The 25,382-nt window shown below is 41.1% G+C and overlaps 1 protein-coding gene across 1 annotated transcript in view; it reads left to right on the top strand.

Annotated features, from left to right (window-relative positions):
- mbd5 (methyl-CpG binding domain protein 5) overlaps window positions 1–24,660 on the top strand; it is a 40,806-nt gene extending 16,146 nt beyond the window's left edge. Inside the window, exons 2-10 of the mRNA XM_065242855.2 lie at window positions 6,667–7,253; window positions 7,878–7,980; window positions 8,302–8,482; window positions 8,832–10,916; window positions 16,725–16,948; window positions 17,033–18,142; window positions 18,582–18,655; window positions 22,354–22,417; window positions 22,505–24,660. Coding sequence (XP_065098927.1) covers window positions 7,147–7,253; window positions 7,878–7,980; window positions 8,302–8,482; window positions 8,832–10,916; window positions 16,725–16,948; window positions 17,033–18,142; window positions 18,582–18,655; window positions 22,354–22,417; window positions 22,505–22,564 — 4,008 coding nt within the window. The 5' untranslated portion in view covers window positions 6,667–7,146 and the 3' untranslated portion in view covers window positions 22,565–24,660. The remainder of the gene's footprint in view (window positions 1–6,666; window positions 7,254–7,877; window positions 7,981–8,301; window positions 8,483–8,831; window positions 10,917–16,724; window positions 16,949–17,032; window positions 18,143–18,581; window positions 18,656–22,353; window positions 22,418–22,504) is intronic.
- The last annotated feature ends 722 nt before the right edge of the window (window positions 24,661–25,382 follow it).

The raw sequence follows: 25,382 nt of genomic DNA, 5'->3' as shown, positions 1-25,382 counted from the left end.
GACAAATATAATGCCTAGAGTAGGCTTAGACACTATCTTTGTAAAACTGCTTTAAAAAAAAAAAAGAAGTAAAGTACTAACTCTGAGATTTTAAGTATTTGTGACCCGTCACAGAAACCAGTGACACAAGTCGGCAGCATAAGTTTCGAGATAATGAGAAACAAAGTATTTTTTTCTAAATTTGTGATTTTCATTTTATTGCAGAATCTGTTAGTTGAGATCACGAAGAAGCCTCTCCATGTTTGAGATAGCAGTTTTTGTATATTTAAAGCGTACATTTTGCGGTTGAAATAGGCTTGTTTTTCCAGATATTCTAGCGTGCAGCGTGGGGCGTCATTGTCTGTGTGTATATTTACATACTGGCTTGTGTTTTCGCCCCTGCCCCCAAAGGGAACAGCGTGACTACTAAATAAGAATAGTTCGCCCAAAAATGAAAATAATGTCATTAATGACTCACCCTTATGTCGTTCTAAACTCGGAAGACCTCTGTTCATCTTCGGAACACAGTTTAAGATGTTTTAACTTTAGATTTAGTCCGAGAGCTTTCTGTCCCCTTCATTTAAAATCTATGTACGGTTTCCATGTCCAGAAAGGTAATAAAAATATCATCAAAGTAGTCCATGTGACATCAGTGGGTCAGTAAGAATGTGTTGAAGCATCGAAAATACATTTTGGTGCGAAAATAGCAAGAATTACGACTTTATTCAGCATTGTCTTCTCTTCCGGCTCGAGCTTGAAGTCACATGACTGTAGTGACGCGGCTGCCCTGTTCCTCAGACATGTTTGCTAAGTTTTTTTTTAAACTTATAGCGTGCGTCTCCACAGACTTTAAACGAAGCTCGGGCGCACAAAACAAAAGAAAAATAAAAGAAGCTGGGGCGGAACAAATAACAGTCAGTCGTGTCGTACGTCAGCCGCGCCACTGACTTTATGCGGCGCCGCAGTTGGATGACGTCAAAGTACCGCGAGAGCTCTTAGAAATCTTACGGAGTAGTTTAATTTGGACTCGCTCTCGCGGTACTTTGACGTCATCTTTCTGTCAGTTCTTGCAGCGCAGCATGAGTCTTAACACAAATAAGTTACACAGAGATCTTTGAATTCGTTATATAATTGGCTACATGTTTTGTCTATCAATATTTTCCATGAAGTCATTGGCTGATGGAGGAACGAGCGAGCGATTGGTTACATCCCTAAGGGATGTCACGTTTTTGACGGCGCTGTTTGGATTATCTATTATACTAACTCCCTATTTTAAATACAAACTTTGAAGGCGGGTTCATGTGTTTAACGGAACGTAAATTACCGGAGTGTCAACTCATATACCCTTACATGTTACGATGTAAATAGTCCTCAGATTTTATATTATATTCTATTACCAGACGGTCATGCGAAATCTGATGTAAACAATAGACTATATATCTATATTTCACGGATTATACGCATTTGTGGACAAAAATCATTGTATGATTCACACATCTGAAACTGGATTCGACCTGTGATCCCCACAAAGGTAAAAAGGTCTGTTTATTTTTCATCCGGACTTTTGTCATAAAATACAACATATGATGCTAGAACATCTGTAACTCTAAACGGCTTTACAGAGGGTATGGCTTAGCTAAATGAGATGTAAATGAGCCCTATTGTCTCTCCCGGCAGGGAAAAGGGAAAAGTTTCTTTCTCAAATTTCTCAGCATTCTCTTTCTTGAATGTGTTATATTCAAATGGCATAACTCAAAATGCCCCAGATCCGACTTGTGTCCCTACTTTCCGTGACTAGTCAAATTTCTATGAGTTACCCCAAAAGCTAATAAATGAATGGCAAAACCACAACTGTTACAACACTGCTTATTCAATGCACAATAAACAGATAATAATAATAATGTTACTAAATTCTGAACAAAAATGTAATTCAAAATAGTCTTGTATCGTGATGCGCATCATATCGGGATACATATCGTATTGGGAAATTGTTGGCGATACACAGCCCTAGTGTCCGTGTTTGTGTGTGTGTGTGTGTGTGTGCGCGTGCGCATGCGCATTTGTGACTTTGTCTTTCTGTGTGTCAAGTAGGGATGTTAACAATTAATCGATCTTCGATTAATTGTCGATAAGAATTTACTCGATAAAACTTAACGATTGTTGAAAAACAAGATCATGCACGTGTGTGCGGCGCCTGCGCAAAACACATACAGTCGGAGAAAAAAAAATTAAGCGAGCGCGCAAAAGTTAAACTACTAGCTATGATCACAACGATGCTCGATGCCAAGCACACGCATGTGCTTTTTAACGTCATGCGAGACGAGGCTGGCTGGCTGCCAACGCAACGAAATTACATCCGCAGTGGATCTGAGAGGGTCCGACGCAGAAAATGCAAATATGTTTAGGATACTGAAAGCAAAGACCCTCTTCAGGGAAGCCTGCATTAGCATAGCAACGCTGCTATATACAGAGAAGGAGACCAGAAGCAGTTTTTAATGAACAGATTAAAATGTAATCTTATGTAATTATGGCAAGAAACTGTCAAATGTAAACTGTAACTGACTGTCGTTACACCCTGAATGCCCGTAACATATATCACTGATCATCATTATTGACTGGCTGAGGCGCTGCGTGTTTTCTAATGGAAGGTTGCCATCTCCGTAATATAAGCATCTTTGCTGAAAGTTTGTCTAAGCTGAGGTGACGACGAGAAAAGTGCCCTTCGTGTGCTTCTTGGATATAATTACAAACAGTGTATCAACGACTTGGAAAGCGATGTAAACAACTTGATAAATAACACTTGATGATAATAAAACTGTTATTTTGACATGGACTTTCATACGTCTGTTGCAGAGTGCCCATGTGAGGCGGAGTTATACACTGTGTCTATTAGTCATTATATTTCATTAAGAGATAAGTTTAAATTGATGATTTTATCAAAACAACAACTTCATTGACTCATTTTACAATCCCACTAGCATGCTATTTAGACAAAATAAAATCGGGGTTCGTACGCACATCAGTAAGTAATCCTTGATGATAAACCCCACTTGTTCTTAAGCACCATGCTCGTGCACGTTCATGGTCATTTGCATTCCGAAATGCCTTCAATGAACCATATATGGTGACAACACCTCCCGTTATAAGTCATGTGGTTGTGCTTTTTCCCTCATCGCAATAATGACAAAGAGAGCGTAAAATAGGAACTTATAAGACACAGAAATTGAGTTACTGGTGGATGAGGTTAATAAAACATCTGTTTGGTTCACTTAGTACGGGAGGAATGACTAACAAAAGAAAACAAATCTGCATGGGAACATGTTACCAGTGAGTTTAATTCTTTGGGTATGAGAACACTTCTAGAAATAAAAAAGTGGTTTGACATTAAATTATCAGCCAAAATAAAGAAATGCGTCACAGCACACCGACGTGAAATCTGTAGGAGGACAGACAATAAAAGAACTTTCCTTGGACAGCCGCATAACCAACATCATCGGCGCGATCTCTGAAAACGCGCTCCCGGTTGAATGGATGATTTGCCAAGTCTTCCAATAATGCAAGATAAGCCACTGTTTTAAGCATTTGACGGAGCTTTCTTATATAGGGTTAGACACTTATTTCATTAATTAACTTCAACACTGATTTGCGGTTACTTTATTAACACAGTAATAATTTTTAACACCTGGGGGTGGATAATAAATAGACAAAGTGTTCTTTTAACACTGGGGATGGACGGTCCTGTGTAGTATCGCTATTCTACCACTAGATGCTCTGCGTACGCATACTCCGAGGTGTGCGTATATTTACACACATTTCTACGTATAAGTACAATTTGATAAATTCCACACTTTGCGTAAAACTGTTCCTACGCACACTTCTGTTCGTACGCACGCTTGATAAATGAGGCCCCAGGTCTTACTTATGTCATAAGGGAATGATCCCCACAAGTGGGCGAACGTAAATTTTCAGATTTTGATTAAAGTTAATGAGGGGCACATCAAGGATAACAAGAACACATAGTTTATAAAGAACACTGCAACATATTCCATAAAAAATAAGAATTGTCAGTTTTGATTTCATGGGGACTGTAATTGTAGTGATTTTGGCACAAATTATTTAATGATTTTCACATGGGCAACCATTGGTTAGTATGCCATACACAGGACACTAGAGGTTTCACCTCAACTGTGTGTGCGTGTCAGATGACCCCTCTACTTTGGGGCACCAGCTAAAGAATTTCACTTTAACAATAAGAATGATCTAAATATATCATTCATCAAATAAGAAAATATGTAACTTAGTGGGAGTTTGTCATCTAATTTATCTGAAGGATTTTGTGAGATTCGGACAAGCTTATAGAACCCTTTAACTGTATTATCAACACAAGGATGACACAGTGGTAATAAAATGGAATTTATTAACAAAAGATAAAGAACACGAAGTGCTGTGAAAATTCTTATCACCGGGAAGCACCGAGAGGATTCTAGTGATCTGGAACACACAGACGCGATCCTGTAGATGGTGCAGTAGGTCCTTAACAAGTCTGGAATGCGCAGATCAAAGTCCCTTGGAGTGTAGGTTTGCTCTTCTGAGGTTCACCTTGTTGCAGACCTTTCTGGAAGTGTTGTTTGAAACGTGGTGTGATCCGCTCAGTCTCTGGACGCACGGGCCAGAGACTCAGAACTTGTGGTCGATCTGGTTCAGTCTCTGTTGTCAAATTCAGAACGAGGAGCTGTAAAATCTCAAAGAGAGATTCCGGTTGGTTTTCCGATGATCTGTTATTGTCTCTCTCAGCGGGAGACAAGAAGTTGGGTGCTCTGTTTCAGTCTCTTAGCACAGGAAGCTTTGAGGTGTTGGTTTGTCCTGTTACAATCTCTAGCACGCAGCCCGAAATTCAGAAACGTAGGATTTACTCTGTAAATGTCTCTCTTTTTCGGGTTGAGACTCAAAGCGAGGAATGTCTGGAAAAAGGAACTTTTATAAAATTTTTGTAAAGAAGGAGTTTGCATCTTGGCGCTTTCCTGAGGCAGAACTGTGATTGGCTGTTGATGTCAGAGGAAGTCCACAGAAGGTGGTCCACCTTCTTCACTGTGAGGAACTCATTTGCATTGCATAAAGTACAGAGTTTAACTTTGTCTTTAGAATTTCATTTATGCATTTTCCACTTACCAAACCCTTTCTGACATACCATGAGCATTATCCTGAATGTAAACATGAGAGCAAAATGTTACCATATCAAACATGCATTCATTCATTCATTCATTCATTCATTCATTCATTCATTTATTCATATGTTACTAACTGTGATTATTTGAGCAGATTCATAACACAGAGATTTAATTCAAAATGCTAGTGTCTTTAAACAAGTATGAAGTCAAAAGGCGATGGTTTTAAGTCCATTTTGGTGGTGGAAGGATGTACAGATTTGTCCTTTGGTTTAGCCAATACTTTGTAAAGCCTTGCTGTGTGCTTAAGGAATTTACGATCGGCCTGCCTTCAGATGATGGTAAAGGGGGGTTTAAAAGGATGAAAAGCAGAAATAGTGTGAGCCAATCAAAATGCCCTCTTCATTTCCACTTTGGCATGGAGGTCAGCCATAAAAGAGTTGTCCGAGCAGCATTATCTGATTGACTGGACACTTGCTTATGTTAACCCACCAAAATCCAGTCCAAATGTAGAAATTGGGGAGGGGTGTGGAATGCTTTGTTGTATGATGCTCACTACATAATATTCAATGTTGAAAAAATATTTCTGTGTAATTTCCATGGAAAGTTTCCAAAATTCCCTAAATATTCACATTTCCATTTGCTTCTTTCTATAGGATTTCTTTTAAGTCAACAAAGAAAGTGCATGCATGTTTGCTATATGTTAGTTAATAGGATTTCTCACAGAAACATTTAAAGTGAAAGTGACATGTTTGTCAAGTATGCAGTGCATACTCTAAAATGTGACCTCTGCATGTAACCCATCCCATTGAGTAGTGAAAACACGCACACCCAGAGGCAGTGGGCAGTAATCCCTGTGCCCGGGGAGCAATTAGTGTAAGGTGCCTTGCTCAAGGGCACCACAGTCGCAACCTGCCGGTCGTGAGACTCGAACTGGCAACTCTCTGGTTACAAGCCTGACTCATCGACATCACTGTAACAAATCTGTGTACACATACATACTTGTCTGTTCTGTTCTGATCACTTTTTGTAAATTGTTCATTTAACAGTTGATTAGAACATGTGATGTAATTTAATATTAACGAGTAAGGGTGTGTGTACGCTTAAGCATTTAAACCCAGCTGAAAACACTGACTGCGGGCGCTTGCCAGCGTTTTTTCACGCTTTTGTTGCTATGATACTAATGATTTGTTTATCAGTTGTTAAATAATGGGCTGGTTGGTTGTTATAATTTGTCCCTCTTGTCTACTATAAATAGACGGCCAAGTGAAATGTGACATTGACGAGCTGAGCGTTTCACCTGAAGTTGAAAAGTTTTCAACTCTGTGCGCTCAGCGTTAAGTGCGGAATAAACCCGCCAGCTGATGGCATTTTAAAAATCGCAGCACTTCGAAAACATATGCCTGCCGCGGGCGTAAACGCTTTTGTGTACACACCCATAATCGTTACGTATCACAGGTCACTTGTATAACTATTTAAAATTGAAAGGACACCGATTGAATTTATGTTCTTTCTTGTATAGGAACCATGAATTTGCAAGTTTTTCATCTAAAAGGCCTAAAGTGTGAACTTGTCCGTGATGAGCAGTACATCTGAAGACCGGTTGCAAGAACATGTGTTGTCATCATTAAAAGACGTGTCAGGTGATCTGGACAGCCCTCTACAGTGCTGAGCCTGCGGGTCCCTGTGCCTGCCGGAGCAGCAACTGTTTCCATGAGTTTAGTCCTTTGAGGTCCCTTTATGTGGAGCTCAGAACTACTATATGATTCTCTTCTCATGGCTTTGATTGGTCGGACACTAGCAGCGGTTTCCCTGTCTGCATTTAGTGGCAAAGTAATGAGGCCTTTTCGTGGCTGGTCTGTACTGTGAGTTTGACTCACCTGTGGTCCAGTCCAGGACGTTGTGCTCTGACTTCACTCTTCTGAACATCAGAATGAGACATTGTGTCAAGACGGAGAAGAGCGTGTGATCTCTGGCAAGAGTTAAGCACTGGTCCATAAACATGAATGGAGGAAAAGACAGAGATGGAGGAGACTGCAGAGGGCAACTCACCCAGGTGCCCATTGGCTGGCAGCGAAAAGTGGAGACCTCGGGTGTCATTTATATCAGGTGCCTATGGTCACGCATTGCACTTTTTTTCTTAATCTCAATGCATTAGTCCACTTTCATTAAAATTTCTTGATAATGTACTCACCCTCATGTAATCCATTCAGCCCAAAAGAAATTAAGTTTTTTTTAGAAAATAATTTTTCTCCATATAATGGACTTGATTAAACCCTAACGGTTTGAATGTCCTAATTGAAGTTTTTTAACCACAACTTCTCATCTTGATCTAGCCCTAGGATGCATGTCTGCGACCTTACGTATTACGTAATCACGTCAAAAAGATCACGCATGGTCACACATAGTTTTTTTTATAAAAGTGTAAGAGTAATCCTTGAATACAATCTTAAATTAAAGTGCAACATTTATGTTTGCAACAAATGAGCCTTTCTGTTTGTGAATTTAGATATTTTGCCACAAGTCAATGTTTCTTTTCAGCATTTATTTTGTACATTTTAGTAAAAAAAAATCTCATTTGCCGTAATGGCTGAATCAATCATACTTTTCTCTGCACACCAATGTTTTTTTGATTCTTCGAGTTTAACTTTATAGTTTCATTTGACATATATGCTGTAGCTAAATGGTGATGTTGGAATGACTGTATTTGGTGTGTATTTGTGTATTGTGCAGTCCAAGTGGATCTGTGCTGGCCTGCCTTGATCAGGTGAAGTCTTATCTGCTGACTGATGGCACCTGCAAATGTGGGCTAGAATGCCCGCTTATTCTCTCCAAGGTCAGTACTGAAGTTTTTGCATATTTAAATTTCATGTAACACACAGAAACACTTTCAGTGTTTGTCACCATTCCAAACCCTAACCCTATAGGATATATTTTCTGACAACACAATTTAAAAGCACATTGATTGAAATCTGTAATCAGATGAAAGATTTTTGTCAAACAGTGTCTTCCTGTGTATAACTGTGCGGCTCTTGGCCAGCCATAAGCAAAGTTTACCAGACTTTATGCAAGTACATATGTTCTTTCTGTGAAGTGACACTAGACAGGTGTATGCTGCGAAAAGGAAAATTATGTGAGATGTTCAAATGTTTTTTAGGTTTTTAATTTTGATCCCGGTGCTGTGGTAAAGCTGAGGACTGCAGAGGATGTAAAGGCTGATGAGGATGTTACGAAGCTGTGCATTCACAAGAGGAAGCTTATTGCTGTGGCAACGCTACACAAGAGCATGGAGCTGCCGCCTCCTTCCTTAACGCTCACCAGTCCTGGTGGAGGCACAAGTATGCCATCTTATCTCCCAACAGAAAGTTAAAAATTTGCTGTTTTTGAGAAGTTTGCATAATAATTTATTAGGAAGTAATTAGTTTTTACTACGAAAGCATTAGTTGTCTTCTAGTACACCAACATTAAGTAATGTGAAATGTATTGTTGTTTTTCATAAGATTAACATCACTGCAAACACTTAATGTTGTGCATTTCCATTAAATTCAGCATTGGCATTTATGCCAAAATCTCATGAACCTGTTTCATGTCTTTCACAAACCTTACAAAAGATTCATTTTGTAAAATCTTGTATTAGAGCATGAATTCTAATAAATTATTATTAACAGCGATTCTTTCTCCTTGTAGGCGTGACTTCCATGAATCCTACCGCACAGCCTCGAGCAATAAGAAGTAAAGCCCACGAGGGCCAGCCAGATTCTAAGAACCCATTTAAGGTGATGATGGCAGCAGGACAGAGACACTTCTCACCAGAGCAGCAGCAGGACGTTTACCCTGGATACTCCAGGCAGAGGCTGAGCAGCATTGAACAAGGATCGAAGTCTCCATTCCGCAGTGGACATGGAGGCATGTTGAGTCCTCCATCGCAACCTTTTGGAGATGGTTCATTGTCCCCAAGAACAGATGCTATTGGCAGTCCGGATGGGTTTGTGCGTAACAACAACCCTTGTGGCTTCCAAGGGACCGGCAGTCCCAGCGCTACACACGGCAACAGCCGCATCCCTTTGTCTTCTCCTGGCGTCATGATGCACGGCTCACCTGCCGTGCAGTCGCCTTGCGTTATTGCCGGAAGGACTAATTTGCCTCTGTCGCCACCAGTCCCCAACAAGAGCCCCGTCATGAAAAAGCCCCTGTGCAACTACCCTCCCATCATGGACTCGAGCAGAACTGTATTTCTCCACAAGGCTTCGTCTGCTTCTGCCACTTCGCTGCCCCCTCCCTGTGCCCTTCAAAATAAACAGGTCAGCTCTGAGAAGGACCCTCTTGGCATCCTGGATCCCATCCCCAGTAAACCCAACCCACCCCCTTTCCAGCCCAGCACCCACTCTCAGGTACCAATGATGAATGTAAACATCCCTCCCGCCATTGTCCCTTTGCCGAGCAACCTTCCTTTACCCACGGTCAAGCCGGGGCCAGTTGGCCATGGTGGTCACATGCAGAGGACTCAGCATCTAACAGCCACCTCCATCTCCCCTTCACCTGTCACTTCCCCCGTCCACATGTCTGGGCCTGCTTTGAGTCGCATGGAAGCGTCTCCACAGCGATCCCGCTCTTCGTCCACTTCCTCTGAACAGGGAAGTTTTGCCGTTCCCCCATGTGGTAGCATGAAGGTCCCACCACGCTCGCCAAGGTCCTCCATTAGCTCTCCTAGACCCGCCTTGCCTTCCAGCCCGTCCGGTAAGCCGGATAGTCTTCACCAGTATAAAGACATGCCCAACCAGCTGTTGGCAGGTATGAGTAGCAACATCAGCAGCAGTCAACACAACCCCATGTTTTCCACTCTCTCCTGCAACAACACCCCGCAGAAGGAGCACCCAGGCCTTTTGTGCATGCCACTGAACCAGATCCTCAACCAACACAATGCTGCCTCTTTTCCTGCCAGCAGTCTCCTGTCGGCTGCCGCCAAAGCACAGCTAGCAAATCAAAACAAAGTAGGGGGAAGTAGCGGTGGATGCACAGTAGGTGCGGTGAGCGTCGGGAGCAGTGTGGGAACATCGGCTGGGCTCAATTGCCCTCTTAGTGGAGCTGATGGCAACAGAGCTGTTGAAGGGCACAATGCTTTAAATCCCATGTTACCACCCAACTCTGCCATGATGATGCCGAATAGCGAGATGCAGAGTGGCCGCGCAGCTCTGCGGGACAAGCTTATGGCACAGCAGAGGGACTCGCTTCGTAAGCGCAAGGCACCCCCAAACACCGGCAACCACGAGAACAACTTCTTTAACGTGCTGAAGCCAGACATGGCTGGCATGAGGACACCCTGCCCTCCTGCTGAGCAAATGAGAAAAACATCACGACTGCCCCCAAACACATCAATGGCTCAGTTACTACAATCTCTGAGCAACCACAGTTCCCACATGGCCAGAGGCAGAAACCAAGGCCCCATAGGCTCCAGTCGGACGCACTTCAGTGAGGGTGCTGTTCACTCTGGCGCAGTCTCTCAGAACGTGCAGGTACAGCAGCGAATACGTGGCCAGACGGAAGCAATGCTTTGCCCAGGTGCGGAGTCTGTTCACAGCCAGTTTTCAGGCATGATGAACCAGATGCAGGCTGCAGCAATGGGAAACTGTGGGCCTGTGAACCAAACACTTCTTGGAAACCATGTGATGGGACATGTAAGCTCTCACTTTCAGCAGCATAGCCAGCCAAACATCAACTGCATAATGCCTAGCAGCAATGACTCCTGTTGCACGCAACCTATTAATGACACAGGTAAGAAGAACAATGATTGATGTGATACTTTTAACAGCACGTGTGTTTCCTGGGTTCAAACTCATGACCTTTTGCAATGCTAATGCAATGCTCTACCACTAAACTATAAGTAATCACAGTTGTTTTGCTGTCTCGTTATAATGTGGGACAGATGCCCTCAGGCCTGAGTTTTTTTAGAAATAATATGAATCGTTTTTAGTACATGAACACCTTAAGCAGCTTGAGAATTATTTTATTGATGCTTTAGAATCAACTTTAGAATGCTTCTTCGCTTTGTACTTACTTTGTGCACCCATCTTCTGCCTTAACCTGTTCAGTCTGTCTGTAAATCATACCTTGGAAACCACTACCAATCATCTACATGCTGTCTCCATGGCAACCTCCCCAGCAGCCGCTGGTAACAGTAGATCATACACGCTGTCCGGACAGGGCAAGCCATCATTCTGTGACACCACACACAGCCTTCATTATGCAACAACACAGTTATTAAGCGTGTGCAGTAACTGCATTTGCAGGAGGAGTTTAATGTCTTAAGCTTGATTAAATCTGCAACCTTTAAAAATTAAACACTAAAGCTAAAACGGTACCCAATATTCACTATTGAGTACGTACTTTACATTCTGGGAAACTTGGCTGTCAGAAGTCCACACAAGTCACCTCCTGATGCCCCCTCGATAAAATTGGCTTGATGCAAACACGCTTTGGAACAGTACTTGGGCCACGACTGATGACATTTTACAAGTCCACCAGAACACAAGTACAGACAAGAATGCATATTGAGAAACGGACCTAGACTAAAATAAATCTAAGAGCTGTCCAAACATAAATCAACTTGCACTGACATATCTTAAAAACATCAGTGCCCTTTGTTTTGCCTTATAATAAAGTAAGGCATGTTTGTTAAAACTAGTTATATTACCCAATTAAACTAAGGCCTAGTCTTGGCTTAAGCTAATCCCTGTCTGGGAAACCAATTGTTCATTATTAATCATACTTCAAAAGTTTACAAATATCAAAAACTTTGACATAAAAAGATTTTTTTAAATAAAACATCTGCTTGGTTTAAATACAATAAATGAAAACATCCAAGGTTTCCTGATTGGTCCACTATACTTGGCGTGACATTGATGAGCTGCACTGCCTGCAACTTGGTGCAAATCCGTTTAGTGTGTGTTTACATAGAAAAGCAATGGACAGGAAGCACAGTGGAATCAAAGAAATGTGTTCATCTTTTGCGGCTTTGCTAAACAAACCTGTGGTCCTCCACTTAATATGTCCGTGTGGAAACTCGGATTGGAGGTATGTTACGCATGTAAAACAAGCATACGGTAAACTACTGGCAAAGACTTTTATTGCTTTGACATTTAATTCTCATTATTTTTTGTTTGTCCATGAAATTATTTTCACACATATTGTGATTATTTAAATTAAATACTTGCAATGTTTACCTGGCAGGAAATTTTAATAGAAATAACACATATTTAAAAGTAATTATTTGATGAATATATCATTCAAGAACAGCAAATTCTTCATAACAAATAAACACAATAAAGTCTCTTATATGCAATAAAAATGCAATCAAAATTAACTGACTATACCAGAACCGGCCTTAAATAGTAGCCAATCCTACAAATCCTAAGTATTGGCCTACGTGTCTGTCAATTCCTTACAGATCCTTAAGAATAGCATCCTTCACTTCCTTAAATTTGGAAATGCTGTTTTTATCAAAGTTTTGCAGCTTATCTTTAAATGCAGTTTTTTTCACACTGAATTGAATGCAATGTATTGTGTTACACTGTCAGTTAAGGAGTGACATCTAATACTGTCTCGTTAATACGGGTGCAGCAGCCCCCCCTTGTGTTTTTTTAGAGAGAGATGCAATCATTGCGGTGATCTGAAATCATCACGATGAGACAATTTTTTTAATCATTGTGACAGCTCTACCTGTACCAAAACAGTTTGGTACGAATATGTGTACCATAACATCAATATCAAACAAATATCATATGTTAGCCTTCATGTTGCTGATTATTACCCAGATCAGTAAAGCATACATCAATCAGCATTGTATGTGCACTCCATATAAATGTGATTTAATTACCTCAATTAAAATAAACAAATCTTGGCTGTGGGTTTTCATCGGCTTATCCATGAATGCCAATGCCATTGGACACTCTAGGCACAAAACTTCTTAACAGCTGCTGCTTGTAACTAAACAAGAGCCATCTTTGCAACAGCACACCTGCACAATTCTAAAATGTGATTAATTTATACAACCTAACCAGATATTTTTATTTTTTTTCTATTTCTGAGCTTTAAAAGTGCCTTTAAATTCTTCTCAGACTACTTGTGCATTGCTCTAAGCGTGCTGGTCTTTTCTGTTTCTTGTTTATTCAAATAAGGGTTGTGTAATTTTTTATGATAATCAAGGTTATGCAACAAATCCTGTCCTAGGAGCGTAAGGTACATTAGTTCCCCTTCAGTCGGTCACTGCGACGTCACATTGTGACAGACGAATTGGGAACCGCTTGACGGAGACCAATCTACTTAGAGAAACTATTAAAATGCCAATGAACTTTCAGGCATGCTGGTATTTGCATTTGCTGGCGCCACCCAGCTGCGCGAGTATTTAACGAGAGGCAGGTGCAATACCAAATCAGCTTTATTTGCGTCGAAAGCCAGCAGACATCTGCTCACGAGAAGCTACTCTCTACTGCTCAGGAAAGTACACTGCATGTCCAAGTTGGTTGGATTTCTGCACCACAGCAGTGGCTAACAGTTTTTCCACCACCTCTTTAATTTCTACTCCGTTTTATTTGAGTTTCAGTATGTGCATTGCCGCTCCACTCTGCGCGTCCCCAGCTGATACAAAGAGTGATTTCCCTAAAAGAGCAGCACATTTGAACTTTGTGTCTTTTTCAAGACACTCATTCGTGTTCACGGCGAGGTGCATTTTTTTAAAGATGTCATTTTGTCCGTGCTCAGTTCCTGGATGCAGCGTCTTCATAGCGCCCCTGGATGGCCACGAGCATTGTCTCTCATGTCTGGGTCTCCTCCACGCTAAGGCTGCATTTGCTGAGGGTTCGTGTTTCATATGTAAGAACATGTCCCTGGTGTTGTTTCTCCAGGAGCGGCACCCACCCATGATCTACAGTGTCCTCGCTCTCTGACGGTCCTCTTCTGGAGTCTATGTCCAGTGTAACATCGAAGGGGTGGGGTTGTCAGCCTCTGACAAGTGGATCCGCTCCCTCCTTTTAGTAGGGTTACAAAGCCTGTTTTCGACCATGAGATGGCAACCTGTGCAAAATCAGGGAGGACAAGTAGAGCGTGCTTCTTGTTGCACCACATTGGACCACCTGGACGTGGTTCCCAGAACTCTTTCTCCTCTTCCCCTGAGGAAGGACCTTTTTTCTCAAGAAGGGGGCACATTATGACCTGACCCCGACCTGTGAAGTCTCCATGCATGGTCTCTGAATGGATTGCGGAAGTTCTACGTGATTTACCGTAAGAGGTATCCTACACTAACGCTGCAGCGCGAGCGCCGTCTACACGCTGAAATGGAACCTGTTTTTGAATGGTGTTCTTCTCAGTGAGAAAACTCAGAGAATGATCTATCAGTGTCCTGCCCTAAAACGGTAGGTCAGTGGGTCAGCACGACCTTGTTATTAGATTTTTAAGAGGTGCCCAGTGATTGAATCTGCCGCGCCCTCCCTCTATTCATCCTTGGGATCTGTCCATAGTTCTGAAAGCCTTACAGGACGTTCCCTTTGAGCCTCTGCATACTGTGAGTATTTAAGTGTCTTACAATGATAACTTTAATGCTCCTCGCATTGGCCTCTGTTTAGAGGAATGGGGACCTTCATGCATTTTCAGTTGACGATTCGTGCTTTCAGTTCGGACCTGCTGAATCAAGCGTAACACTGAGACCCAGGCACAGCTACGTGCCCAAAGTTCCCACCACTTCTTTCAGATTATACAGTTTAGATTCTACAGTTTTTGTATTGAGCTGGTTTCCTCTCTGGTTCTCTTCACAAGAGGGTCGGCTTGTTGGTCAGCTTGCAGCTTCATTTTGATGCTACACTGTAGTGTCATTATGGAATGCTGAAAGGGTCAAAAACAAAAATAGTTTTTGACTCTCCTCCATTGCCTTGATTGCCGATGTTGCGGAGCATCGGCGGTTAGCCTCTCACTAGAAGTATTCTCTGAAAACCTGTGTGAGGCTAGGCGCCCCTATTGTGTCACCTATGCGGGGTTCCTATGTGTGTATAGTCCATGGGGTTAATCCTATTAGTAAGGCTGTGATGGTGATTAAATAACCGTGAGACCGCCGATTATAGTTGAACACCGTCATTAGAACTCTATAACCGCTAAAACCATGTTATTAAAAAATAAAAATAAATGATCATAAAGAATGTTTAAATACTGATTAAAAACAATTAGTTAACAGTCTGTGTTATTAATGGTCTACATCATTCCCAAATGTATTTGATTCTTTGAAAAACAGCATAAGTGAGATGTGCAGATGACTCATGAACATAGAGAATATATCAGATCAATTGACCGTTCACAAAGACCCGACCCCCTTAGTTACTGTCGCTATGTCCGACAAGATACGCCGCTCTCACCATGTTATTATGCAAAATACATCACGGAGCAGAGAGGGAGACTGACAACGCGCTGACAGACATGACAGACCAGGTTACTTTTGATATAATAAACATATTAAGCAAAGTCTCACCTTTAAAATCACCTCTTCGTTTTAGTTAATTTATAGCATCAAATAAACATGAATGACCATAAGAAGGAATTTTGTTTTAACAGCGGAAAGGCGTCAGTACACTCCGCTTTTCAAGTTCAAATCCTCTCATGTTAATGTAACGTTACTAACTCTCCTGACTGCTTTGGATGGCGATAAAGTATGGTCAGATCACTTGTCAATCAAGCTCCCTGCGAAGGGTCATTTGTTTTAAACGATGGGTTAGGGGGTGGTCGTTCAGTGATAGAGGTGAAATCACATTCACCGCGAAATGTCTTTGCTGTTAGTTCATCAGTTTGCTCATTTATTCAAGCTAGTTGTCCTATAATACACGAACGTCGCAACGCGCAAATCCACCTCCCCCCCGTGAACGGTTATGTTACGAACCATCACATTTCACTCGCGTCATAACTGTCATCACCAATTCTGGAACCGACACACCCCTACCTATTAGCCATGTTTTCCTTTAGCAGAAGGCTTATGCATGCAGTGGAAGGGTCCAGCATCAGTAGGGCTTTGGTAGGGAATCCTAATTCTTTGGTCACGTCATGATGTCGTATTGACCGCCTGAAAGGCAACGTCTTGGTTAGGAAGGGAACGGAGACGTCACGTCCTGTCGCCACAGTTTGCTGTTCCATTGCTGTTGTCAGGCCGGGCACTGATGCTCGGCTTCTCAGCAAATAATATAGCTGATTTGGTACTGCACTTGCCTCTCGTTAAAACTCGTGCGGTGGGGCGGCACCAGCAGATTCAAATACTTGCATGCCAAGTTCATGGACATTTTAATAGTTTCTCAAAGTAGATTGGTCTACGCAAAGCAGTTCCTAATTCGTCGGTCACGACGTGACGTCGTAGTGACTGACTGAAGGGAACAAGGGTAACATCCATAACCGAAATGTTTTATAGTTTTCCACAACAGTTTTTTCTACATTATATTTAGGTGTATTACACAGTTGTCACATAGACTTTATTACAAAGAAAGGATGTAGAGGTATGTTAACCTTTTAAAGCAAACTGGTGAGTGGTGACAGTAACACCTCTCCTTTCCACAGGTGACCCTGCATCACAGAGCTGTGGCATAGGTAACGCTTCTCAGATGGGTGGCGTCATGGCTGCCACGGGGCACATGTACCAACAGCAGATGCACCCAGCACTACAGGGAATGCATGGGGTCTCCACATATCAAAGTCAAGGGCATTCCTTCTCAACAGCTTCTTTTACAGACAACAATGCTCCTAACTCTAACAGCTTGCCTTGCCTGTACCAGGATTATCAGGTGACTCACTCAGCACAGTAGAATAAGTTCTTGTCCATATGGCTAACATGATCTAAATTACATGACTTTTTGTCTTTTGTTCAGGGGTGCATGTCTGACGGTTCCCAGTCTGGCATGACATCTCATCTGGGGGACACGGGGATGTACAGAGATGGTCCACACAAGCTCCAAGGTCAAGGTGACATTTCATTGGCAGGTACTGCTGGAGGTCAAAGTTCAGTGGAGACGGTTGATGCGATTTACAGGGCGGTGGTGGACGCCGCTGGCAAAGGCATGCAAGTGACCATCACCACTGGTGTGAGTAGCAGCACGCAGGCAAGCCCAGTCCCCGCGCTCAGCGCCATGAGTGCCTTTACTGCCTCCATTGGTCAGCCGCTCAGCCTACCTCACGCCGTCAACGCAGTCATAAACGCCCCCCGTGGCTCTGAGGGGGGCGACTTAACCCAGCCGCAGCGCACCCGACCGCAGCTATTCAACCACACACGCAGGAGCTCTGAGCAGGGTAAGAAGACGCCTGACGGTGCGGATAGGCATGAGTATTTCCGCTCGCCTAGCGCTGCCACACCGGTGAGACTGCAGTGGGATGAGCCCAACCATGCTCATTGGAGAGGGGAAGACTTTCTGGAATGTTCCACCCAGATTCAGAGCAGTCCATGCAGTAGCAAAGGAGAGAGGATAAGCATCATGGAAACTGTCAGCCAGATATGTCCAACGGAGACAACTCTTCAGAGTCACGACCTTGTTGACCACCATACGGATGAGAGCGGAAACTTGCGATTAAACAACAACCGCATGGCTGGCAGCATGAGGGAGCATGTGGAGCCCACAGAGCGATGCACTCAGCTGAATGGCACACTCCCTCGTGGGGGATACGGGGAGCCGCTCACTGGAGACGACCAGTCGCCGGGCTCCTCGACTAGCTTGGAAGGACCATTGGTGAAAGACTACACACACTTTAATGGACACTTTAATGGACACTGTGCGCCCAGCCCCTCCGACACCAAGAGTCTCAGCAGTGAGGAGGAGCTGCGTCACCCTGACTCGCCTTCAGCCGACCTGCTGCACTACAGGTCCAGGGGTTTTAATATGAATGAACTGGTCTGGCCAATAAAAGGCTTCCCTCCGTGGCCTAATAAACTGATGGGAGAAGAACATGGACACAATCCCAGCATGCAACTTTCTGATCAAGCAAAGGTAAGAGCAGTAATCAGCTTGAATTATGTACACAGCATGAATGTAAAAAAATGGCATACCGGAAAGTGTGGCTAAACATAGAAGTATCCATTAATTGCAGCACAAGTGGCACAGGCTTAAATTCAAGTGCGCCTGAAAACTTTTCCGTTTTTGGTACAATCATTGTCATGTAAATGTACCCTTAGTCATGGTATTTTGATTTATGATATGAGGCAGAAGATTTTAAACCACTTTTTCAGATTGCTTCATATAAGATTTATGTACGTTACAAGGTTGTAAGGTCAAATGTCAAATTCTTTATTTTTTTACAAACAACAGATCCATAATGGATGTAAATATTGTAAACTATTAAAGATCTCTAAGTTCTGCTGTAGGGTTGCGCAAGTGTCACATTAAGAACCTTATGTAGCATGAACATCTGCTGTTAAACCTTTCTCAGGTGGAGCCAGAGCAGTTGAAAACACTAACAGAAGACCTGCAGGTGCTGGACAGAGTCAGCAAAAGAAACCGAAAGTAAGTTGACTTGTAAATCCTGGTTTCTGGGTTCCCATGGGTCCTTGAAATCCTGAAATGTCTGGGGAAAAATTTCAAGGGTCTTGGAAAGTGTCTAAAAATAAATGTCCTTGAAAAGGTCCTTCCAAGTGCGTGAATTTATTTTAAATCATTTTAACTAAAATGGAAATCAGAACGGTAAAATCGAGAGAACCTTCCCCCTTTATTTAAGTATCCAATAACTTTTAGTTTATGGCACAGTCCAGCAAAGCCACATTTGACAACATTTGAGCCCCAGAGTTGTATTAAAATAAAGTCTATTAGAGATATATTATGAAACGGAACAAAACCAATAACATTGATGTAATTTATGTTTGTGTGTATGCAGTGGTGTTTGTGTTTTTTTATTCTATTCATCAGTGCTGTATAATGTTGAGGCTGTCTAACATGTGAGATGTTTGATCTCCTCCTCACTACTTTAAGCGCAGATTCGCGCATATGATCCACTCTGTGCCATCATGATGGACCAGAGCACCCTGTATGTGTGCGTTTTAGTGGTTCGCATGACACTGAAGCTATATCAGACTTCATTCACCAGTGGAAAGCATATTTACACTTGTCTTGGTTGTTTCTTATCCCGTACATAGTACCCTGTGTGCCATTCACCATATAACAACTAGTAAATGTATTAAAGAATTACTTCACTTTCATAAGAAAATTTCCTGATTATTTCCTGATTTACCCTTATGTCATCCAAAATGTTTGTCTTTCTTTCTTCAGTCGAAATTAAATCAAGTTTTTTTGAGGAAAAAGAGATGAGTGGACAAAAGAGACGAGAATTGAAACACCTGAGGCCTGCACATGCATATAAGGCAGATTTTGCGTACACACAAAAGTTTTTAGATTCATAAAACCATGCGTACTCCAGAAACTAGGCACAATTCTATTCAGAAATCCTATTCAGCGGAAGACTGTGTGTACGCGCATCTCCGCCACATCAGTCTAAATGTTGCTCGCTGCCCAGCTCCATGCACAGAGGGTAGACGCACATTTCACCGTGAAAGCGCCACCCGGCACTCGTTGGCCAGTACAATCGACACAGTAGCCTATCTGTACAGATGTGAAGCTAAGATTCATCCAAACAGTCGCTAAGTTTGGCTAAATGGGTCTAAAAGTCGCTAGATGTAGCAATAAGGTCGCTAAGTTGGCAAGCAACACAGTCACTGAGTTGGCAACACTGATTCAGCCAATCCCCCTTTTTTTAAGCAAGTAAGCCCCACCCACTGATTAACATTGAATTTGCATACAAGTTGAAAATAAAAATTAAAACGAAATGAAAACGAAAAACAGAACATAAAATTAAAACTGGACTTTACATTTTAATTTTGTCCCTATTATTGCTTGGGCATGAATAAAAAGCCTTTTAAAAAATTTATTTACAGATTCCTTTTCAAGCTTGGCTTTTTATTTTAATATCGTCAGTCTTGACTCAAGATTATATTAAAAATGAAATGTCAAATCATCAATTTAAAGGGATAGTTCACTCAAAAATGAAAATTATGTCATCATTTACTCATCCTCATGTTCTTACAAACCTTTAAAAATGTCTTTGTTCTGATGAACACAAAGGAGGATATTTTGAGAAATATTTGTAATCAAACCATTTGTGGACCCCATTTACTTCCATAGTATTCTTTTTTCCTACTATAGAAGTCAATGGGGTCCACAAATGGTTTGGTAACAAACATTCCTCAAAATATCTTCCTTTGTGTTCATCAGCACAAAGAAACTTGTACAGGTTTGTAACAACATAAGGGTGAGTGAATGATGACAGGATTTTCATTTTTGGGTGAACTATCCCTTTAATGATTTGGCGGGAATGATGCTTCATCATGTTAAAAATGAAAATGAAATAATTTAATATAATGTTTTAATTTTTATTTTAGCATTTCATTTTCAAATTTGGGAAATATTTTGCGATTTTATAATTTAATTAATTATTTTATAATTTAAATTTAATTTATTAATTTAAAAAAGTCCAAAAATACCTTCCATAATTATGAGGCTTAGGGAAAATGCATTGAGACAGTGATATTAAGGACAAAATTCAGTACACATCTTAAAAATACAGCATACTATTTTCAGGCAAGCAGATGAGACAGAATATAAAAACTAATGAGCTCAATTATGTTAAAGGGATAGTTCACCCAAAAATGAAAATAATGTCATTAATGACTCACCCTCATGTCGTTCCAAACCCGTAAGACCTCCATTCATCTTCGAAACACAGTTTAAGATGTTTTAGATTTAGTCCGAGAGCTTTCTGACCCTCCATTGAAAATGTACGTACGGTATACTGTCCATGTCCAGAAAGGAAATAAAAACATCATCATCAAAGTTGTCCATGTGGAGACTAAAATCACGTGACGCAGATGACGTACCTCGTGGCTGACGTGCTATCTGGTGCGCCCCAGCTGTTTTTTTGTTGTGTTTTTTGTTCGCCCGAGCTTCATTTACAGTCTGAGGGAGACGCACGCTGTAAGTTTGAAACAAAAAAGGATAACTGAAGATAACACGTCAGCTGCGTCAACAGCTAGTCTCACGCACGTGCTTCACAACAGACACGGAAGAAAAGACAATGGTGAATAAAGTCATAATTTTTTTATTTTCGATGCTTCAACAAATTCTAACTGACCCACTGATGTTACATGGACTACTTTGATGATGTTTTTATTACCTTTCTGGACATGGACAGTATACCGTACGTAGATTTTCAATGAAGTGTCAACAAGCTCTCGGACTAAATCTAAAACATCTTAAACAGTGTTCTGAAGATAAACGGAGGTCTTACGAGTTTGGAACGAAATATGGGTGAGTCATTAATGACATTATTTTAATTTTTGAGTGAACTATCCCTTTAAGTGTTTTCCTCATATAAACCCGAATTGTATCAACGTTTCTCTATATATGGCTACATCATAATAAAATAGGCTACATTATTAAATGTTCTAGAACATCACATTATTTTTCATCGTCATACAGGTTATAAAGTCTATTGTGGCGATGTAGGCACTCATTTTTTCTGTCATTTGGTTTAACAAAATCTAGGCTATTCAATTTTTTTACAGTATTGATTATGATTAGATGACAAATACTAGACTAATAAACTTCTCTTCATTCCTATAGCATCCGTACAGTGTGCACTTAGCATTTAGTTTATTTTTTATACATCCAGATATGTGCGTGCAGATATTTCTATGCCCATTTTGTGCATATGCAACGTTTATACATCAGGCCCCAGGTGTAAACGTAAATGTGTCTATCATCCATTTGATCTGATCGACCAAAACGCGTCATAATGCCAAATAAACAAAAAATCCTAAAGTAATCAAGAGCTGGAGTTTTGATAAACATAACCAATGAGTTATTACATCAATTATTTATAAAAGTATTGGTTTAAAGTATCACTGATTTGACCGACCCCAGGGGACGGGGCAGCCTCGTTCCTACCACTTTTAAAAACAATGTCATAAACTTTACCCCTATATGACGGTGTAAAAGTTTCTAATGTAACCCAACGTGCCACCTAGAATCAAATGAAATGGAGTTTTTTTGAAATCGACAAAGTATGCAAAAAAGTTTCTGACTTTGGTGTGTTACACGTTTATGGATAAGAGCGTGTAGGTGATGTGCATTCTGTCTGTCTTTCTCTCATACAGGGCTGGAAAACTAAATCATCATTTAGAAGCTGCGATTCGTGAGTTAGACAAGATGTCTGGAACCGTAAGTATCTCGCACACTTCAGCAAATCACTGATGGCCTGACCAAGGATTCAGTGCAGTACAGATTCAGCTGTCTGTCAATTTGCAGGTTCACACGGATCGTCAGGTGAAACTTCCCAAACCCAAGAGGAGAAAAATTTCCAGATAACAGCAGTGATCAGATGCCAGTCTCTCTTCTCTACTTCTGATCATGGTGCTACACTCATCATGGCCCCGCCCTCACCCGATGACTGACAGGTGCTGGATCTGGCAATTAGAAAAGGCAGCAAATTCAACTTGCTGAGGACCTATTTTTTTCTAGTCTTCAAGGAGACGTATAAAAAATGAAAAGGAAATCCTGCATTTTAAGAACACAGACAGTCCAAATATTTCTGATATGTTTTCAAATGTGTATATAGACATGACAGAAATTTCAATGGTAAAAACATAAGGAGAAATGTAAATACTGTATGTACAAGCCAACTCAATGCACACTTTATCTTCAGCTGTACAAAACACAAAGCGAAAATGTCTCATTGGCTCATAAGGCCTTGTGACATTACAATGAATAAGAGTCAACCTGAGACTTTTGTAAGCTTCAGTTTGAGTTGTGTTTTGTGTGTGGGTGCGTGTGTGCGTGTGTGTGTTTGCGTGTGTGTTGGAGTGGACTTCACCAGCTAATAAGGGGCGTGTTGCAGGGTCTTCCAGCACTAAACACTAATATGCCGATACTTTAATAATTCTGTCTAGATGATTTCTGTCTCTAATGTTGTTTTGGTTCAGTTGTTGTTGTCATATTTGTGTATTTCTCTTACAGCATTAATGAAACCAATGTGCTTTTGTCAGTGTCATTCATACTCTAATGGCCAACAAAAGGGATACTAAGGGGCCTTATAACGTGTTTTAAATGACATACCCATTCCCTTTTTCTTTGACATACTTAGTAAAACTTTGCAATAATATGACCCCACCCTACGCACACACCCGGCACAGCCTTATTCATTTGTATATGCGTACAAATAAAAACGTCAGTATTATTCATTTACGACATTGTATAGTTTTACCCTTTCATTCCTCAAGGCCCAGTGTTACTCTACAGTATATTGCGTTTTTGTGTTTAAATGCTGTATTATCACAGATAAACTGTAGATTTCAGACTCAGGAAAGACCTGTTATCATTAAGATTGACGTTCACAGATGAGTCGGAGTTAGTTTGCTGTTTTTCGTCAATATACCAACAGAAGGGGTTAGCGAAAAATAAAGGTTAAAATTCCAGCACAATGGAAGGGAAAGTTGGCTCCTTTATCGTGACGAGGGTGTTGGCGTTTGGATCCAGGCAGGTTGTATATAATGACTATAAAACATGATGCTACATCAGTAATCTGCCAGAACATAAAATGTCATAGCGAAAACACTAACTCAATGTTCAAATGACATATATTATGTTTTTATATAAACTTGTAGGATTTTGCGACACAGCTTACATCAGTCAGATGAGGTCAGTTTTAACGGCAGATGTGAGCTGTTTGTTCTCCCTCCTACTTTTTCTGCCTGCATGGCAAATTTTACTACAAAATGAAGTGCAATATTTACATTCAATGGAATTGAAATCTTGTCAAAGGTGCAGAGAAACCATACAAGCTTCTAACAGCCAGATAACAAACACGGTCCCTTTGTAAGAGCACATTCGTATCGTCTGCTGGTGAAGTCGACTCTGTTGTCAGTGCAATGCAGCTCTGTGTTCAGTCCAACTCTTTAAGGTCAAATGCATTTTGTGTTCATGTGGTCAGTGTTGTCCAAAACTTTCTCCATTTCTACTCTCAGTCTTTTTCTTTCATTTTCTTCTGTGTGTGTGTGTGTGTGTGTGTGCGCGCGCTTGTTCCATGTGTACAATTTTATTTTCGTTTCTCTTTGCTCGCTCTTTTGATTGGTATTACAAATCTTTCTGATGTCGATATTGTTTTTCAATATGTATCTGAGTATATATTTTCTCACCAGTATGTACTTTACAGCAGTTGACTTTGTAAAGTATGTTGTGCACTTGATTTTCTGCGTTTTCGATAGCTTTGACGTGGCTGTTAGGGTTAGTTTGTTAAAGTCCATAATTTCTTATTGTTTCATTTGATTTTTTTTAAGATCCCAAACAGCAGTTTTGTAAATATTGTGAACATTACAGGTCATGCTGTGATGTGACATTGAAAGGATGTTGCACCAATGTTTCAATTAAAACCTGGTCACTTAAATGTGAGTAAATTGAGTTTTTTTACTCTTGTTCGTGTTTTTTTAAACTTTATTGGTTTTAAAATTTTTCTTTACAGCAATAGTTCATGTCGGTACAATTTCATATACAAAAGTCAACATTTGAAGTGGATCAAAACCTTTCTTAAAAGTTGTCTAAAACCGCTACCCAATACCCGTTCTTGTCTTAGGACAACTTTGATGAACATTTTTGATCCACTTCAAATGTTGACTAGTGTGTATATATATATATTTCAGTTGTTTTTATTTTAGAAATCAGTGGAGTAATGCACAGAACGGGAATTCACTTGAGTTTTTTACATGGGTAACGCTTCACAATGATATCCTATAAATCCAGAGGCGCACCTTGTCAACAGGCAAGGCAGGCAACTGCTTGGAGCCCCGAGCCACTAGAGGGCCCCCGAGTTTGTTTCTCGGATGGCCAGCTACACCCGGTAGATGAACATAGATACTCAACATGACTGCATATCAAAATTCCGATTGGATGAAATGTTGATTGACATTGACTTAGCCCAGTCAAAATCCAACCCAGGTGGATAACTTGCCAGTTTCGAAAATGAACGTAGCGAATGGCTTACGTTGTATCATTCAGTCGTGCTGTCGCAGTTGATCCGTACGGATCACGACCCACGGTTTGGCTTGCGATTGCCAGATTAATACGCAAATTTAAATAGGAAAAGTTTATCATTTGCACGTGTTTGAAAGGCTTGCAAATGCTAACACTCAAA

The sequence above is a fragment of the Paramisgurnus dabryanus genome, chromosome 7 (genome assembly GCF_030506205.2).
Source record: "Paramisgurnus dabryanus chromosome 7, PD_genome_1.1, whole genome shotgun sequence".
Taxonomy (NCBI): domain Eukaryota; kingdom Metazoa; phylum Chordata; class Actinopteri; order Cypriniformes; family Cobitidae; genus Paramisgurnus; species Paramisgurnus dabryanus.
This window is presented reverse-complemented; position numbering and strand designations above follow the sequence as displayed.